Source organism: Schistocerca nitens, chromosome 11 (assembly GCF_023898315.1).
Source record: "Schistocerca nitens isolate TAMUIC-IGC-003100 chromosome 11, iqSchNite1.1, whole genome shotgun sequence".
NCBI classification, from domain to species: domain Eukaryota; kingdom Metazoa; phylum Arthropoda; class Insecta; order Orthoptera; family Acrididae; genus Schistocerca; species Schistocerca nitens.
The window spans coordinates 165,537,578-165,558,549 of NC_064624.1; the positions used below are offsets into that span (position 1 = coordinate 165,537,578).

General features: G+C 42.1%; 1 protein-coding gene across 1 annotated transcript in view; it reads right to left on the bottom strand.

Moving 5' to 3' along the window:
• Nucleotides 1-20,972, bottom strand: part of LOC126212743 (uncharacterized) — a 238,750-nt gene that overhangs the window by 203,365 nt on the left and 14,413 nt on the right. Inside the window, exons 3-4 of the mRNA XM_049940152.1 lie at nucleotides 14,204-14,293; nucleotides 8,477-8,566 (exon numbers count right to left, since the gene is read on the bottom strand). Coding sequence (XP_049796109.1) covers nucleotides 8,477-8,566; nucleotides 14,204-14,293 — 180 coding nt within the window. The remainder of the gene's footprint in view (nucleotides 1-8,476; nucleotides 8,567-14,203; nucleotides 14,294-20,972) is intronic.

Sequence of the window (20,972 nt, forward strand, 5' to 3'; positions counted from 1 at the left end):
GGTAAAGAGCTTGGAGATTGAGGAGAGAGCTGAGAGAATCTGAGCAGATTACGTACTGTATCCGCTGATGGCGGCGGATGTAGTGGACAGCCTGGAGTACAGCGAAAAGCTCCGCAGTATAAACCGAACACTGGTCGGGAAGCCGAAAGTGATTTGGGGCGTCGCCAACAATATAGGCACTCCCTACACCCAACGATGTTTTCGAGCCGTCGGTGTAAATAAATGTGGCGTCTGTCATTTGTGCACATAGAGCAGCAAATGCCCGACGATAAACAAGTGAAGGTGTACCATCCTTGGGAAATTGACAAAGATCACGGAGCAGACAGATCCGGGGACGCAGCCAAGGCGGTGCTGTACCCCAAGTTGTCAAGAAGGTTTTAGGAAAGCGGAAGGAAAGAGAATGGAGCAGTTGACGGAAGCGGACTCCCGGGGGTAGTAGGGAGGAGGAGCGGCCTGCATACCCTACATCAAAGGAGGCGTCGAAAAAAGGGTCATGGGCTGGATTAGCAGGCATGGAAGACAGATGGCTAGCATAACGGCTCAGAAGGACCGCTCGCCGATTGGACAGCGGAGGTTCAGCAGTCTCAGCATAAAGGCTTTCCACAGGGCTAGTGTGAAAAGCTCCAGATGCTAAACGTAATCCACGGTGGTGGATAGAGTCGAGACGCCGAAGAATAGACGGCCGAGCAGAGGAGTAGACTATGCTTCCATAGTCGAGTTTCGAGCGCACTAAGGCGCGATAGAGGCGGAGAAGGACCACTCGGTCCGCTCCCCAGGAGGTACCATTCAGGACACGGAGGGTGTTGAGTGTTCGCAGACAGCGAGCCGAAAGATAGGAAACGTGGGAGGACCAGCACAGTTTTCTGTCAAACATAAGACCCAAGAATTTAGTGACGTCTGAAAACGGAAGGTTGACAGGACCTAGATGTAAGGAGTGCGGAAGAAACTCCTTACGTCGCCAAAAATTAATACAAACGGTCTTACTGGGAGAAAAACGGAAGCCGGTTTCGAGGCTCCAAGAGTGGAGGCGATCGAGACATCCTTGAAGACGTCGTTCAACAAGGCTGGTCCGTTGAGAGCTGTAGTAGATCGCAAAATCGTCCACAAAGAGGGAGCCCGAGACGTCAGGAAGGAGACAATCCATAATTGGATTTATAGCGATGGCAAACAGTACAACACTCAGCACGGAGCCCTGGGGTACCCCGTTTTCTTGAGAGAAAGTACGGGAGAGAGTAGTGTTCACCCGCACCCTAAATGTTCGCTCTGCCATAAATTCGCGAAGAAAAAGGGGCAGCCGGCCTCGAAAGCCCCAAGAGAACAGTGTGCGGAGGATGCCTGTCCTCCAACAGGTATCGTATGCTCTCTCCAGATCAAAAAATATTGCTACCGTTTGGCGTTTCCGGAGAAAATTGTTCATGATATAAGTGGAGAGAGCAACAAGATGGTCAACTGCAGAGCGATGCTTTCGGAATCCGCATTGGGCAGGTGTTAAAAGACTGCGTGATTCCAGCCACCAAGCTAAACGGTAATTCACCATACGCTCCAAAATCTTACAGACACTACTCGTGAGAGAAATGGGGCGATAGCTAGAGGGGAGATGTTTGTCCTTTCCAGGTTTCGGAATGGGAACGACGATAGCTTCCCGCCATCGTCTGGGAAAGGTACTGTCGGTCCAAATGCGATTATAAAGGCGAAGGAGGTAACGCAGACTATGGGTTGATAAATGCAGCAACATTTGGACATGGATACCATCTGATCCAGGGGCGGAGGAGCGAGAAGAAGAGAGGGCATGTTGGAGTTCCCGCATGGAGAAAACAGTATTGTAGCTTTCGCGATTTTGAGAGGAGAAAGCAAGAGGTCGCACTTCCGCTGCACGTTTCTTCGGGAGAAACGCTGGCGGGTAATTTGAAGAGCTCGAAATCTCAGCAAAGTGCTGACCCAATGAGTTAGAAATTGCGACAGGGTCCACTAAGGTATCATGCGCGACAGTGAGCCCAGAGACCGGGGAGAAACTAGGCGCGCCTGAGAACCGTCGAAGCCGACTCCAAACTTCCGAGGAGGGAGTGAAGGTGTTAAAGGAGCTAATAAAGAATTGCCAGCTTGCCTTCTTGCTATCGCGGATGACGCGACGGCATCGCGCACGGAGTTGCTTATAGCGGATACAGTTTGCCAAAGTAGGATGGTGACGGAAAATGCGAAGAGCACGTCGCCGCTCACGGATTGCGTCACGGCATGCCTCGTTCCACCAAGGAACTGGGGGGCGCCGGGGCAATTCGGAGGTGCGTGGTATTGAACTTTCCGCAGCTGTAAGAATAACGTCGGTAATATGTGTGACCTCATCGTCAACGCTGGGAAAGCGACGGTCATCGAATGTCGCTAGAGACGAAAAAAGTGTCCAATCGGCTTGGGCAAACTTCCAGCGTCGCGGGCGCATATATGGCAGTTGAGGCTGCAGCCTAAGGACACATGGAAAGTGGTCACTCGAGTGTGTATCATCAAGTGCGAACCATTCGAAGCGCCAAGCTAGCGGAACAGTACCGATCGCAAGGTCCAAATGAGAGAAATTTGTCGTGGAGGCAGACAAAAACGTGGGGACCCCAGTGTTGAGGCAAACTAGATCCGCTTGGTGGAAGATGTCTAGCAATAGGGAGCCACGTGGACAAGGATGTGGAGATCCCCAAAGCGGGTGGTGGGCATTGAAGTCCCCAACCAGCAAATAGGGGGGTGGAAGCTGACCAAGAAGATGAAGGAGATCAGCTCGTGCCATTGGTGTGGACGATGGAATGTATACAGTACAAAGAGAGAACGTGTATCCAGAAAGGGAAAGACGGACGGCGACAGCTTGGAAGGAACTGTCTAAGGGGATTGGATGATAATGGAGAGTATCATGGAGAAGAATCATGAGTCCTCCATGGGCTGGAGTGCCTTCCACAGAGGGGAGGTCATATCGGACGGACTGAAAATGAGGGAGAACAAAGCGGTCATTAGGATGCAGCTTTGTTTCCTGAAGACAGAAGATGACCGGCGAGTAGGAGCGTAAGAGGATCGACAATTCATCCCGATTGGCTCGAATGCCGCGGATATTCCAGTGGATAATGGACATAGGGTGAACAGAAAATGGAGGAATGTGACCAAGGGTGCTGTCAACTCAACGACTGCTCAGAGCTTGCGACCGACAGCATGGAATGGCATTCAGCCGAAGGCAGAAGATCCTGATCCATAGGTTGGGCAGGAGCAGCTCCTGCCACCAGCGGTGCGCCTCGGCGACACAGAAGACGGCCGAGGGCGATTTCCGCCAGGTGGCGCTGTGGATGGGACACGCCTTGGCAGAGAAGGAGAGGAACTGGGTTTCTTTGTAGCCTTCTTGGAAGTATGAGGTTTAGAGGAAGGAGGAACCGATGGTGGTGAAGTTGCCGTACGTAAAAACTCTTCACGAGTATGCTCTTTCTTCGAAGACTTGGTGTCGGACTTTTGGGCTCGAGATTTAGCAGAACCCGACGAAGAGTGAGCCATAGAGTGGGCAGGCGAAAGTGGTGAAGTTGAACGGGCGATCTTTGCGCTGGCCGATCGGACGACCGTGGCACTAAAGGTGAGGTCGCAAGTTTGCGTGGCCGCCTCCTTTGTTGGCCGAGGAGAAGCAAGGACAGTGCTGTATTTGGCTGTCTGAGGCACGGTGGGCTGTCGACTGGCGAACAACTTTCGAGCAGCAAAGGTCGACACCTTTTCCTTCACTCGTATTTCCTGGATGAGCTTTTCGTCTTTAAAAACTTGGCAATCTCTAGAGGATGCAGCGTGGTCACCCATACAGTTGATGCAGCGAGGGGATGGAGGTGGACAAGCACCCTCATGGGCATCCCTGCCACACGTAACACATTTGGCCGGATTAGAACAGGACTGGCTGGTGTGATTGAAGCGCTGGCACCGATAGCAACGCGTAGGGTTTGGGACGTAAGGACGAACGGAAATTATCTCATAGCCTGCTTTGATTTTCGATGGGAGTTGCACTTTGTCAAATGTCAAAAACACAGTGCGGGTTGGAATGATCTTCGTGTCAACCCTTTTCATAACCCTATGAACAGCCGTTATGCCCTGGTCTGACAGGTAGTGCTGAATTTCTTCGTCAGACAGTCCATCGAGGGAGCGTGTATAAATGACCCCACGCGAGGAATTTAAGGTACGGTGCGGTTCCACCCGGACAGGGAAAGTGTGTAGTAGTGAGGTACGCAGCAATTTTTGTGCCTGGAGGGCACTGTGTGTTTCTAGCAACAGGGTGCCATTCCGTAATCTGGAACAAGACTTTACAGGACCTGCAATTGCGTCGACACCTTTCTGAATAATGAAAGGGTTGACCGTGGAGAAGTCGTGACCTTCATCAGACCGAGAAACAACAAGGAACTGTGGCAACGATGGAAGAACTGACTGTGGTTGAGACTCAGTGAACTTACGTTTGTGAGCAGACATAGTGGAAGGTGAGGAAACCATTGCGGAAGAATCCCCCATGATTACCGGCGTCTCCGATGGCGCACTCCTCCCTTGTGGGGGCCCTCTCTGAGGGCACTCCCGCCTTAGGTGATTGTTCACACCTCAGGTCACACCTCCCGACAAACGGACGGAGGGACCAATCTGCACTTTCGGAAGGTATCAGCTAGGGTAATCACCCCTCCCTGGGCCTGGCCGTTACCAGGGGGTACGTACGTGTCCTACCTGTCTACCCGGGGCGGGGAATTACGCGTTACCCCGTCACCGGCTACGCATGGAAGTGCGTGGGTCGGCCTTCAGACACGCACGGGGAGGAAGAAAGAGAAAGGGAAAGGAAAGAAGAGGTCACAAACGCCGCAGCGGAGAAAAAGGTAGAGAGAAGAGGTAAGGAAAAGAGAAGGACAAAGGAAGGATGAAGACTTACAAGTAAGGAAGGCGAAGAATGTGGTACATTTACAAGCGTCCGTCTCCGGACGTAGGCACAAACCATTCCCCCAGAGGGGGAGAAAAGGAAGGAAAGAGCCAGAGGTGAGGGGGGGGGGGCGAAGATGGGGGATGGGGAAGGATGCGGAAAGGGAAGGTATGCAGCCCGGAAAGGAAGGAGGGCCACATTAGCTCGGGGTCCCGTGCTCGCTACGCACGTGTCCACAAAAGAGTTCTGGACCCCCTGGGGGGAAATTTGAGTGTGTTCAATGAAATGTCAGATCATGCAAACAGTCAAGGAAGAATGAAGCAACTTCGTTTTGCATCTCCATGTGTTCCTGCTCTAGTGTCAATCCCAAAGTAATTGTGAGGAGATTATACATCACATGCCTCAGTTTTAATTTTACTGGAGATTGTGATTTTACACAATCATTTTCACAATTTCAAAGTTACTGATGTACTAATGCTATAGGGCTTTACATTCAGCTGTCGCTTGTACCCATGTGTCAACAGTTCTCAATGGTGGCAAACACCAATTTCAGTATGAAGTGGCACACACTGCATTACTCCGGAAGGAAGAACCACCACATCTGTTTCCTCGGATAATGCTCTACAGACCAACTTTCATACATGCTACAGACAACCTTTTTAGCTCTGGAATTTGCCATGACTGTGCCAAACACAGATTCTCCCATTCAATATATCACTGTTAATTTCTCAAGTATTATGTTGAATGCCCTTGGACACCAACAACGATGTTTTTCAATACACTCGCAGTACTGTGATCTTTAAGAAATGGGTTCCTTATTCTCTCATAATCTCTCCCAAATGTGTCATCATAAATGTGTGATTATAGTCCATATCCCTGCCTATTAATATCTGATTCTTTGTACACCTACATCTACACTAAACTAGTCACCTAATGGTGCATACCAGAGGGTACTTCTGATACCGCTACATCCATTACTTTACCATTTCCTATTCTATTTGAAGGTGGTGTTTGGGGAGAACAACTGCCAGGAAGCATCTATATTAGCTCTAATGCCTCCTATTTTGTTGCCACAATTATTTTGCAAGACATACCCATCAAAAAAGCACTTCTTTATCTACTAGTTTAGAGTTGCCAGTGCTTGATGAGGTTCCACAATTGACTACATAACAAGATTAACTACACTCCATTTGAAGTTCCTATATGATATGTGTAATAGTAGCATTTTTCCCTAAGTGAGAAGGAAACACATCTGACTAGTTCACTACCTGATGTCTTAATACTTATCCTATCATCCTGTCCCTTCTTTTCGTCAGCATTTTCCGTACATTTCTTTCCTTGACTGTTCTGCAGAGGACTCCATATTCCCTCTAAGTTCACTTAATTTTCAGCAGCATTCTGTAATCCCACATCTGAAATGTGAGAGTTCTGTTCTTTTTCATTTTCCAATCACATCTACCCAGTAAAAATTCTAATACTCACCACAACTGAACTTAGTCCACAGAGCTGGATACCATTACAAAAAATAGATTTCTACTAAGTACTACAAATTTTTGTAAATAGCATTAAATTTAACTGTAGGCTTTCCCGGCATAAACTGTTGATGAAGGTTTCTTGGGTCTCCAGCCGGGTGGTAGCATTGATATCTTGCAATGTTTTTGACAAAAAAGGAGATGAATGACACCAGAGCCATGGTCAATTTGACTGGAAAAGTACTGGCTGCTGCCACAATCGCAGTCCTCAAGAAAGGACTGAATTTTGCCCCCATCCCCAGAACAAACTCGAAATGAGACATTATCAGTGGTGTGGAAGAATCAGTACAAGGGCTTCCCAAGGAGGAAGCAGAGGAAGTCAGGTGGGAAACTTCCAGAATAATCGACAGATTTCAATTGCCTAAAAATAACATCTGCGGAAGAACGAGCAGCTCTTTGGTCCCTTAGAGATGACCATGAAATAACGATCCTACCAGCAGACAAAGGGAATGCTACAGTGCTATTAAGCACTGCCGAATACCAGCAGAAAACCTGCTGCAACAAGATGAGGCCTGCAAGAGGCTGAAGACCGATCCAACCCCGACGATAAGTAGAAAGACGATACCTCTGCTTAAGAAATCTGACTTACCTGAGCCAATGAAGAAGCACCTGTACCCCAGAGCACCAGCAATACCAAGCCTCTATGGACTCCCTAAGATCCATAAGGAAGGGGTACCTCTGGACCAATTGTAGACTCCATCAACTCTCACTGTTACGGACTTGCTAAATGTCTAGAAACACTGCTCAAACCCCTTGTGGGTGACTGCAGCCACCATGTGAGAAACTCAGCCAAATTCGTAAAAATACTCAGGGACATATGACTACAAATGGAGGACCTACTCGTGAGCTTCAATGTGACGTCGCTTTTCACAAAAGAGCCCCTTCAACACTCCTTGGCAGTTTTAGCCCGGCACTTTGACCCACAAACAGTCAGGCTCTTCAAACAAGCACTAACAACCACCTACTTTCAGTGCCATGAGGAATTCTTCGAACAGATCGATGGTGTGGCCATGGGCCATATAAATAAGGATTCACGACAATCTGGTCAACAGATATGATGGATAGCAACTCAGCGCACCATGGAACCCTGCGATAGTGGCAATCCATCGGGAGCACGACCGTCAATAACCTCCACTGTGGACACAGACACAATGCTTACACCGATAACCGAATGCGGCCACCATCCCCACCACTGCAGCCACCCGAGGTCTAGTGGAGGGGGGTGCTGGCACATATAAATAGCCCACTCCCCACAAATCTCGACACTACCCCAGAAGATGGGTAATATGACTTCCTGAAACATCGCATGATATCAATGCTACCATGTGGCTGGAGATCTGACAAACCTTCGTCAGCATTAAATTTAGTACACTATGGTGATAGTTAATCACACTAATATGGAATTTCACAGACTATCAGCATAATGTACTAAATTTAATGCTGTTTACAAAAATTCTTGCTATCACGTTTTCTCTTTGCAAGCAGTTTGGGATAAGCAATGTTCCATTACACTGTAAATTTATGCCATACATACTGGGCAAACCTATTGTCTTTACACAGAGCAAACACAATTCCAGTAATGCACTTTGTTTTTCATTAAATACTTCAGCGAAAAGAAATAGTATGACAAACACAATACTTATCTGATAACATACTGCTTACAGTTGATTGCTTTACCTCTTACATCTTACATCCTTTCTATTATAGAACTCTGACAGAGACATATAAATTGACAGCTGCTGCAAGGAAGTCATCTTTGGTGCATTTGTTCCAAGAACGAATTTGAGGCATTAATTATTTACATGTACAATAAAATTACCATGGGTTACAGTTAATAAACTTATGTTTCCTACAAGTTTCATTCAAATACCATTACACAACAGAATATACCTACAGCCAATTGAAATTCTATAAACATTCTGGAGGAGTGCTAATATCCTAGGTTTTAATGTATCATCATTTATGATCACTGAAATATACTGCACCCAATGCATTTCATGATATTCATACAGTACTTCATGCACAATACATCACTGATGATGTGAAAACTTACGTCACGCTCAATGCCATCCTCCTGTTTCAGTTCTAAGTCTTGCTTTATATGGAGACTAGTCATTACAATCTTTAGTGGATCTTCAGGAAACTGAAAAAAAGAAAGAATGGCATATTCAAAGCTTCTGTCCCTTGCACTTGATTGGTGGTTACACAACATGTGGGGCTAAAAACCTATTGGTAACATGTATTCACTTACTGGCATTAGGTAACAAGAAAATGTGTCACGTTAAATTAGATTTACTTTCATTCTAATTGACCCATACAGTTGAAATTAACACACTGTTTAATTTGGAGATACACACATCAGACATCAACCAAGCAACAAATTATTTCATCCTTGCCAAGCAGCTACTCCTATCACACACACACACACACACACACACACACACACACACACACACACACACACACACACACACGATATTATTTTTCTCAACTAGAATTTTGCTCATTTTGCAAGGGAGACTTGTTATTGTGGGTAGTTGGCTCAAAGAAAATTGCACTAATGCAATACCATTTCATTTCATGGAAAAAATTACACACGCCATGTAAAATACCATGGTAATTTTCTCCTTTTCACCAGTACCACTGTCATCCCATTTCATTCATTATTTGAACATTTAAATAGTGTGCCACCATTGTAATTTGATTTGAGGCAACTCTGCCAGGGATGGTCCCAGTCACCAGCATTGATGCAAGGCACTGAGCATGTCAGGATTTGCGTAAGCAGGCAGACATTTCTGGGTATCATTAAGCAAATCATGCTATGTGACAAATCTTAGAATTTTTACTGTTTTACTGCAATATTTACTCATTATTGTGAGGAATTGAATAAATTTATCTGCACAGAAATGCACTGTATTTGCTAATGAATGGAAGATGTTGATTACTCACAGTGTTTATGTAGGTGCCAACATGAATTATTATTATGATATTTGCAATTGCATGACTTGAGAAACTCCAGTAACATTACTAAACTGAACTGTGTGCTGTATGAATGAAGCCAAATAGAGAACCTTTCGTGTTTGAAGTGTGCAGGAGTAGGAAAAACTGGTCAATTGCCTGCAAAATGCTTGGTGAAGTGTGATGTGGTCAATGGCTTCAAGCTTGTAATACAATTCTATTGAGCTCTCCACTCTTTTCATAAGTCCAAGATCAACTGCAGGCTCTCTCATTACATGAGAAATACTGGTTCAGATATCAACTCCTTTATAAAGTAAAAAAATAAAATTTTACAAAACAAAAGTTAGTTTTATGTAACCTAAGCTTTCTGTTATAGTATTTGATTAGCTTTAAATTCTATTCCTCTACCCTGCTATTTAACTTATTTTTACTGTGTAATGCAAATATTCACTTTTTGTTTCCTTTTTAGACATTGGACCTGATATTACTAATATTTATTGGAAGTCAGAACTATGACTTGTTCAAATGGAATTCACATTGAATCACTTGACACCACAATAGCATTTCTTGATTTTTATTTTGGAATTTACGTTAATTTTATTTTTGGATGGTTCCAGTCCTTCCTGCCCCCTTTCAGCCTATTTCAATCAATATATTACAAATAGAGTCTGCAAGAAAACAGAACTGGCCATTTATGAGAAACTCCAAATATCATTTGGGCATTTGAATGTATCCATTACAATCGGCTGACAGCAGAACTTTCAATTACATGAAACGTAATTTGGTTCATATGACATATTATAATTATGACACAGGGGTCTTTTGACACCATGGAATAATGTCACAAACCACCACAATAAGGAAACTACTGTTGACAGAAGTGTGGGGCGAGTCATGGCACCATGTAGATGACTGCGTCAAGTACATGTCTTGACAGCTACAAGTTTGAAGATGGTACTTTGGTTTTGCCCAGTGTGAATGTGGAAACACTGATGCAGCAAGCTAGTTAAAATGCATCTCACTACTATTTTGCACATGGAAGCCACATAAGTTCTTTGCAAAGTTCTTTTTATTTATAAAGTTAAAAAACACCTCAGACAGGAAATGAAGTTATGCATCTGCAACCCTGGAGGAAAATATGACCATCCAAGATAAGCTGGTACAACTTTTTCATGGGCCATCCCCTCTCCAACCCGTAAGTGTATATTGGTAACACCTGTTGCAGGCTGTAATGGGAAGTTATGATGGCTGAAAAGCCGATTTATGTAGCCAATGACATTTTTAATTCAATGGAGAGACAAACACTGTGTTTAATCTAAGAACTACCTTGACATATCAGATGTTAGAGTGGGATCAAAGTGAATGTTCAGGGAAAAAGCCTGTTTGCAGTGGCCAAACAAAAAAACATGTAACACTTAATGTAACACTGGGTTTTCATCAATTATTTTTGCACTCTTCTTTCCGATATTGATTTGTATCCAGCAGGACTGTGGACAAAAACAGGAAATAAGGGAAAAGTGTCAGTTTTGAGGCTAACCTAAACCTCAGAGAAGGCTATATATCAAGTCTGTCACAACATAGATCCATCTCTGAGAGAAAGCTGTTAATAGTAATTGAAGAGAGGCAGTGAAACACTGCTCTACACCCCAATACAAGAACCTCTTGTAAGCAGCAGAAGAACATGAAGATATGACTATGCAGACAATACCACTCACCAAAACCAGGATTGTATATCAGATAAAATTAATATATCTAAAAATAAAGATGATGTGACTTACCAAATGAAAGTGCTGGCAGGTCGACAGACACACAAACAAACACAAACATACACACAAAATTCAAGCTTTCGCAACAAACTGTTGCCTCATCAGGAAAGAGGGAAGGAGAGGGAAAGACGAAAGGATGTGGGTTTTAAGGGAGAGGGTAAGGAGTCATTCTCCCATTCAATATATCACTGTTAATTTCTCAAGTATTATGTTGAATGCCCTTGGACACCAACAACGATGTTTTTCAATACACTCGCAGTACTGTGATCTTTAAGAAATGGGTTCCTTATTCTCTCATAATCTCTCCCAAATGTGTCATCATGAATGTGTGATTATAGTCCATATCCCTGCCTATTAATATCTGATTCTTTGTACACCTACATCTACACTAAACTAGTCACCTAATGGTGCATACCAGAGGGTACTTCTGATACCGCTACATCCATTACTTTACCATTTCCTATTCTATTTGAAGGTGGTGTTTGGGGAGAACAACTGCCAGGAAGCATCTATATTAGCTCTAATGCCTCCTATTTTGTTGCCACAATTATTTTGCAAGACATACCCATCAAAAAAGCACTTCTTTATCTACTAGTTTAGAGTTGCCAGTGCTTGATGAGGTTCCACAATTGACTACATAACAAGATTAACTACACTCCATTTGAAGTTCCTATATGATATGTGTAATAGTAGCATTTTTCCCTAAGTGAGAAGGAAACACATCTGACTAGTTCACTACCTGATGTCTTAATACTTATCCTATCATCCTGTCCCTTCTTTTCGTCAGCATTTTCCGTACATTTCTTTCCTTGACTGTTCTGCAGAGGACTCCATATTCCCTCTAAGTTCACTTAATTTTCAGCAGCATTCTGTAATCCCACATCTGAAATGTGAGAGTTCTGTTCTTTTTCATTTTCCAATCACATCTACCCAGTAAAAATTCTAATACTCACCACAACTGAACTTAGTCCACAGAGCTGGATACCATTACAAAAAATAGATTTCTACTAAGTACTACAAATTTTTGTAAATAGCATTAAATTTAACTGTAGGCTTTCCCGGCATAAACTGTTGATGAAGGTTTCTTGGGTCTCCAGCCGGGTGGTAGCATTGATATCTTGCAATGTTTTTGACAAAAAAGGAGATGAATGACACCAGAGCCATGGTCAATTTGACTGGAAAAGTACTGGCTGCTGCCACAATCGCAGTCCTCAAGAAAGGACTGAATTTTGCCCCCATCCCCAGAACAAACTCGAAATGAGACATTATCAGTGGTGTGGAAGAATCAGTACAAGGGCTTCCCAAGGAGGAAGCAGAGGAAGTCAGGTGGGAAACTTCCAGAATAATCGACAGATTTCAATTGCCTAAAAATAACATCTGCGGAAGAACGAGCAGCTCTTTGGTCCCTTAGAGATGACCATGAAATAACGATCCTACCAGCAGACAAAGGGAATGCTACAGTGCTATTAAGCACTGCCGAATACCAGCAGAAAACCTGCTGCAACAAGATGAGGCCTGCAAGAGGCTGAAGACCGATCCAACCCCGACGATAAGTAGAAAGACGATACCTCTGCTTAAGAAATCTGACTTACCTGAGCCAATGAAGAAGCACCTGTACCCCAGAGCACCAGCAATACCAAGCCTCTATGGACTCCCTAAGATCCATAAGGAAGGGGTACCTCTGGACCAATTGTAGACTCCATCAACTCTCACTGTTACGGACTTGCTAAATGTCTAGAAACACTGCTCAAACCCCTTGTGGGTGACTGCAGCCACCATGTGAGAAACTCAGCCAAATTCGTAAAAATACTCAGGGACATATGACTACAAATGGAGGACCTACTCGTGAGCTTCAATGTGACGTCGCTTTTCACAAAAGAGCCCCTTCAACACTCCTTGGCAGTTTTAGCCCGGCACTTTGACCCACAAACAGTCAGGCTCTTCAAACAAGCACTAACAACCACCTACTTTCAGTGCCATGAGGAATTCTTCGAACAGATCGATGGTGTGGCCATGGGCCATATAAATAAGGATTCACGACAATCTGGTCAACAGATATGATGGATAGCAACTCAGCGCACCATGGAACCCTGCGATAGTGGCAATCCATCGGGAGCACGACCGTCAATAACCTCCACTGTGGACACAGACACAATGCTTACACCGATAACCGAATGCGGCCACCATCCCCACCACTGCAGCCACCCGAGGTCTAGTGGAGGGGGGTGCTGGCACATATAAATAGCCCACTCCCCACAAATCTCGACACTACCCCAGAAGATGGGTAATATGACTTCCTGAAACATCGCATGATATCAATGCTACCATGTGGCTGGAGATCTGACAAACCTTCGTCAGCATTAAATTTAGTACACTATGGTGATAGTTAATCACACTAATATGGAATTTCACAGACTATCAGCATAATGTACTAAATTTAATGCTGTTTACAAAAATTCTTGCTATCACGTTTTCTCTTTGCAAGCAGTTTGGGATAAGCAATGTTCCATTACACTGTAAATTTATGCCATACATACTGGGCAAACCTATTGTCTTTACACAGAGCAAACACAATTCCAGTAATGCACTTTGTTTTTCATTAAATACTTCAGCGAAAAGAAATAGTATGACAAACACAATACTTATCTGATAACATACTGCTTACAGTTGATTGCTTTACCTCTTACATCTTACATCCTTTCTATTATAGAACTCTGACAGAGACATATAAATTGACAGCTGCTGCAAGGAAGTCATCTTTGGTGCATTTGTTCCAAGAACGAATTTGAGGCATTAATTATTTACATGTACAATAAAATTACCATGGGTTACAGTTAATAAACTTATGTTTCCTACAAGTTTCATTCAAATACCATTACACAACAGAATATACCTACAGCCAATTGAAATTCTATAAACATTCTGGAGGAGTGCTAATATCCTAGGTTTTAATGTATCATCATTTATGATCACTGAAATATACTGCACCCAATGCATTTCATGATATTCATACAGTACTTCATGCACAATACATCACTGATGATGTGAAAACTTACGTCACGCTCAATGCCATCCTCCTGTTTCAGTTCTAAGTCTTGCTTTATATGGAGACTAGTCATTACAATCTTTAGCGGATCTTCAGGAAACTGAAAAAAAGAAAGAATGGCATATTCAAAGCTTCTGTCCCTTGCACTTGATTGGTGGTTACACAACATGTGGGGCTAAAAACCTATTGGTAACATGTATTCACTTACTGGCATTAGGTAACAAGAAAATGTGTCACGTTAAATTAGATTTACTTTCATTCCAATTGACCCATACATTTGAAATTAAGACTCTGTTTAATTTGGAGATACACACATCAGACATCAACCAAGCAACAAATTATTTCATCCTTGCCAAGCAGCTACTCCTATCACACACACACACACACACACACACACACACACACACACACACACACACACACACGATATTATTTTTCTCAACTAGAATTTTGCTCATTTTGCAAGGGAGACTTGTTATTGTGGGTAGTTGGCTCAAAGAAAATTGCACTAATGCAATACCATTTCATTTCATGGAAAAAATTACACACGCCATGTAAAATACCATGGTAATTTTCTCCTTTTCACCAGTACCACTGTCATCCCATTTCATTCATTATTTGAACATTTAAATAGTGTGCCACCATTGTAATTTGATTTGAGGCAACTCTGCCAGGGATGGTCCCAGTCACCAGCATTGATGCAAGGCACTGAGCATGTCAGGATTTGCGTAAGCAGGCAGACATTTCTGGGTATCATTAAGCAAATCATGCTATGTGACAAATCTTAGAATTTCTACTGTTTTACTGCAATATTTACTCATTATTGTGAGGAATTGAATAAATTTATCTGCACAGAAATGCACTGTATTTGCTAATGAATGGAAGATGTTGATTACTCACAGTGTTTATGTAGGTGCCAACATGAATTATTATTATGATATTTGCAATTGCATGACTTGAGAAACTCCAGTAACATTACTAAACTGAACTGTGTGCTGTATGAATGAAGCCAAATAGAGAACCTTTCGTGTTTGAAGTGTGCAGGAGTAGGAAAAACTGGTCAATTGCCTGCAAAATGCTTGGTGAAGTGTGATGTGGTCAATGGCTTCAAGCTTGTAATACAATTCTATTGAGCTCTCCACTCTTTTCATAAGTCCAAGATCAACTGCAGGCTCTCTCATTACATGAGAAATACTGGTTCAGATATCAACTCCTTTATAAAGTAAAAAAATAAAATTTTACAAAACAAAAGTTAGTTTTATGTAACCTAAGCTTTCTGTTATAGTATTTGATTAGCTTTAAATTCTATTCCTCTACCCTGCTATTTAACTTATTTTTACTGTGTAATGCAAATATTCACTTTTTGTTTCCTTTTTAGACATTGGACCTGATATTACTAATATTTATTGGAAGTCAGAACTATGACTTGTTCAAATGGAATTCACATTGAATCACTTGACACCACAATAGCATTTCTTGATTTTTATTTTGGAATTTACGTTAATTTTATTTTTGGATGGTTCCAGTCCTTCCTGCCCCCTTTCAGCCTATTTCAATCAATATATTACAAATAGAGTCTGCAAGAAAACAGAACTGGCCATTTATGAGAAACTCCAAATATCATTTGGGCATTTGAATGTATCCATTACAATCGGCTGACAGCAGAACTTTCAATTACATGAAACGTAATTTGGTTCATATGACATATTATAATTATGACACAGGGGTCTTTTGACACCATGGAATAATGTCACAAACCACCACAATAAGGAAACTACTGTTGACAGAAGTGTGGGGCGAGTCATGGCACCATGTAGATGACTGCGTCAAGTACATGTCTTGACAGCTACAAGTTTGAAGATGGTACTTTGGTTTTGCCCAGTGTGAATGTGGAAACACTGATGCAGCAAGCTAGTTAAAATGCATCTCACTACTATTTTGCACATGGAAGCCACATAAGTTCTTTGCAAAGTTCTTTTTATTTATAAAGTTAAAAAACACCTCAGACAGGAAATGAAGTTATGCATCTGCAACCCTGGAGGAAAATATGACCATCCAAGATAAGCTGGTACAACTTTTTCATGGGCCATCCCCTCTCCAACCCGTAAGTGTATATTGGTAACACCTGTTGCAGGCTGTAATGGGAAGTTATGATGGCTGAAAAGCCGATTTATGTAGCCAATGACATTTTTAATTCAATGGAGAGACAAACACTGTGTTTAATCTAAGAACTACCTTGACATATCAGATGTTAGAGTGGGATCAAAGTGAATGTTCAGGGAAAAAGCCTGTTTGCAGTGGCCAAACAAAAAAACATGTAACACTTAATGTAACACTGGGTTTTCATCAATTATTTTTGCACTCTTCTTTCCGATATTGATTTGTATCCAGCAGGACTGTGGACAAAAACAGGAAATAAGGGAAAAGTGTCAGTTTTGAGGCTAACCTAAACCTCAGAGAAGGCTATATATCAAGTCTGTCACAACATAGATCCATCTCTGAGAGAAAGCTGTTAATAGTAATTGAAGAGAGGCAGTGAAACACTGCTCTACACCCCAATACAAGAACCTCTTGTAAGCAGCAGAAGAACATGAAGATATGACTATGCAGACAATACCACTCACCAAAACCAGGATTGTATATCAGATAAAATTAATATATCTAAAAATAAAGATGATGTGACTTACCAAATGAAAGTGCTGGCAGGTCGACAGACACACAAACAAACACAAACATACACACAAAATTCAAGCTTTCGCAACAAACTGTTGCCTCATCAGGAAAGAGGGAAGGAGAGGGAAAGACGAAAGGATGTGGGTTTTAAGGGAGAGGGTAAGGAGTCATTCCAATCCTGGGAGCGGAAAGACTTACCTTAGGGGGAAAAAAGGACGGGTATACACTCGCGCACACACACACACATATCCATCCACACATATACAGACACAAGCAGACATATTTAGATAAAATTAATAAAATTTCAAAATCAAAGTTGCACATGTGTTCTGTATACACACATATACGATTATATTACATTAACAGAATTGTCAACATGTATCAAAAGCATGCTGTGAAGTAAAGGCCATCCACAAAACGATTAGTTTGTATGTTAATGGCAGGACTGAGATGGTTAACAGCTGTGCATTGTCTATGATGTAATATCCCCCCATTGGCTGCCAACAAACCAATCCAGAGACATGATAGAAATATCTACTTTCCACCATAAACTAGTGCAGTACATGGAGCACTGTTTGTGAAGTTTAGCTAATGAACCTAGCCACAGGATTTGTTGACTTGAGGAACTATGTTATTAATGGGGGCACATAAAAGCTATTTCAAGGTAACATGTCCATCTAAAATACCTGCACTTATCAGGTCTCCATGGCAAGGACTAAGGAATGACAGAAGCCCCTGGTTCCAGTCAAGATGCCACAGGCTCATAAGCTTTCCAGTGTTCTTGACTTTGCTGGTTTGTCTTCAGTCAAAAGGAAAGGGAGGGTACTGGCTGCATGATGTGCAGAGTACTGTTGATTGGACACCCAAACCAATGCAACTCGCTTATTTGGGCCTGAAGAATGCCTCACTGCAGCATCCAACCAAGCAGTGAGGGGTTGCTCTTCACTGTGAAATTCAGTGTCAGAAGAGTGAGACACACAGCAGCCTTGTGTAGTGATACACACCACTATGAAGAAATGTGGTGACACATACCACTGTGGAGAAGTTGATGCATATCCCTACATCATCTTTCCAACAAATGATACTAGCAACTCGGAGTTATTTATGTAACAAGATTAGAAAAATAAAATAATGTTTTGAGTATAAAAGTACAGGGCATAAGACACATGTCAACATCTTGTGTTCGCCAAAGTTCCATCTGAGATGTGGTATTCCAAAGGTGCGTCTGAGTAATTTATAGTACAATTACTGGAATTTCTGATCCACCTGTTATGGAAACTTTTTGTTTATAAATGCCCAAAAATGATTCAGCATTTTTCTGCCATCATCAGTGAGTACTTTTATTCAGCTACATGTTTCAAGATCTCATAACAATGTATGTCTTTTCACTATTAACTAATTTTTCTATATTTCTAGTTTATGTATGATACTCTATTTTTCTACGTACTGATAGGTTATCATCTGCAACTAAATTATGTTCCTGTGAGTTTGGTTGGCTAATCACCAAATCCCTACCTATGAAGCAATTTTGTTGCACCACAAAATTTCATGTCCATTTTGTAGAACTCCACTCACAAGCTATAATTCTTTTCTTTACTGAGAACAATGTTTATATTCCTGTGTCAATCACTATTTATGATCACTTGGGTTTGACACTAAGTTGGAACTTCTCTCTCTCTCCTCTGCCTGTGCCACAGTGAAGGCTCCAATAACAATATTTTTTGATTTTATGATGATCTCAGCTCCCTATTTTCTGACCTGTGTTATTCAGTGGAAGATGATAGGGTACCTCTGCAAAGCCCATGAGGGCACTATGGTCAAGAAGGAACTAAACAAGTAGCAGGTTATATGCAGAACCCATTTTTTAGATTATAAAACCACCCGTAAAGACAATAAGCAGGTAAATGCAGATCTAAGTGTGGGTCACCTAATTTTGGTACTCAGGAAAATACATCTCAAATGTCACAAAAACTAATGCAAACCCAATGTAAAAGTGAAGCTTTCAACAACTTGGAGGTAGTTGTGCGATTGGATTGAAGAGTTCCTAGATAACAGAACGCATCACGTCATTCTCAATGGAGAGAAGTCTTCCGAAGTAAGAGCGATTTCAGGAGTGCCACAGGGGTGTGTTGTAGGACCGTTGCTATTCACAATATACGTAAATGACCTTGTGGATAACATGGGAAGATCACTGAGGCTTTTTGCGGATGATGCTGTAGTATATCGAGAGGTTGTAACAATGGAAAATTTTACTGAAATGCAGGAGGATCTGCAACGAATTGATGCATGGAATGGCAGTCGAATCTCAATGTAGGCAAGTGAAATGTGCTGCGAATACATAGAAGATCCTTTATCATTTAGCTACAATATAGCAGGTCAGCAACTGGAAGCAGTTAATTCCATAAATTATCTATGAGTAGGCATTAGGAGTGATTTAAAATGGAATAACCAGATAAAATTGATCGTCGGTAAAGCAGATGCCAGACAGATTCATTGGAATAATCCTAAGGAAATGCAGTCTGAAAACAAAGTAAGTAGGTTACAACACATTTGTTCACCCACTGCTTGAATACTGCTCACCGGCATGGGATCCGTACCAGATAGGGTTGATAGAAGAGATAGAGAAGATCCAACGGAGAGCAGCACGCTTCATTACAAAATCATTTAGTAATCGCGCAAGCATTACGGAGATGATAGATAAACTTCAGTGGAAGACTCTGCAAGAGAAATGCTCAGTAGCTCGGTACGGGCTTTTGTTGATGTTTCGAGAACATATCTTCAGGAGGAGTCAAGCAGAAGTTGCTTCCTCCTATGTATATCTCGTGAAGAGACCATGAGGATAATATTAGAGAGATTAGAGCCCACACAGAGGCATACCGACTATCTTTCTTTCCACGAACAACACGAGACTCGAATAGAAAGAAGAACTGATAGAGGTACTCAAAGTACCCTCCGCCACACACCATCAGGTGGATTGCGGAGTATGGATGTAGAAGTAGAAGTAGTTATTAACATCTTAGTGCTCTATTAGGCATTGTCTTACTGGATGTGGTATGCCACTGGCTTCCTCCAACTTCTGAACTCACTGACAGTAAGTTACATGAAGACCTAGAGCTTCACACTGGAATGGAAACTGTCATTTTCCACATAGAAAAAGTGACAGATGATGCTTGGGACTGAACCCAAAACACTTGAATTTGTAGCCTCACACCCATTCAAGAAGCAATCCTCGTACTCTTAGAAAAGTATGTAAGCATTCAAGACAAGGTCCAGAGTTTCATTAACTAACAGTTGCATTACACACACAATACTGGAAGGAAAACTAGAAATGATTAGCTACAAAATCTGATATTCCATACAGAGGACCCATTAGAAAAATGCACCACAGAACACAGGCAGTCATACATTTATTATCTTGAAAACTCAGTACTGTACAACGAGATAAATCTGCATTTATCTCATTGCATGTTACTGAAATTTTAAATCTGCATGCAGATAAGTACCAAATGTGAGGAAAAAAATAATTCTAAAGTGTCAAATGTGATGTGGGAAAAAAAAAGAACATTTGAGTTTCAACATCCATCCATCATAGTAGATTAATGCTTAAGATATAGTTGGATAAATATTGTATACAATCTAATTTCTCTATCATACTGTAGTGACAGGATATATATACTTCTCAGCTACATAACTGAAGATGCATGCCTTTAGATGGGGAGAAAGATGTGGAGGAAAATTACATCAATAAAGTACAACATGACATGAGGTTGAGCAAATATAGACAACTTGAGCCATGCCATTTTATCAGGAGCTGTCCATCCATTTCCTTGAAGAAATGCAGAGAATCCATGGAAAACTTAGATCTAAATTTCCAGAGGACAATCTGAACTCATTCATCTCAAAATCACATCCTATGACATTAGCGCAGCTGTGAGAACAAAAATTCCTGTGAAAATCTACAAAACATGTTTTCCAAAACATTAGCCTGTGTAACTGTTTAGAAAACACACACAACAGGAAAATATTTATTCTGTTAGCAATAAACATGCCCAAAATAATAAATTCTCTGAATACAGAGATTGGAACATGAGCACTGGACTACTGAA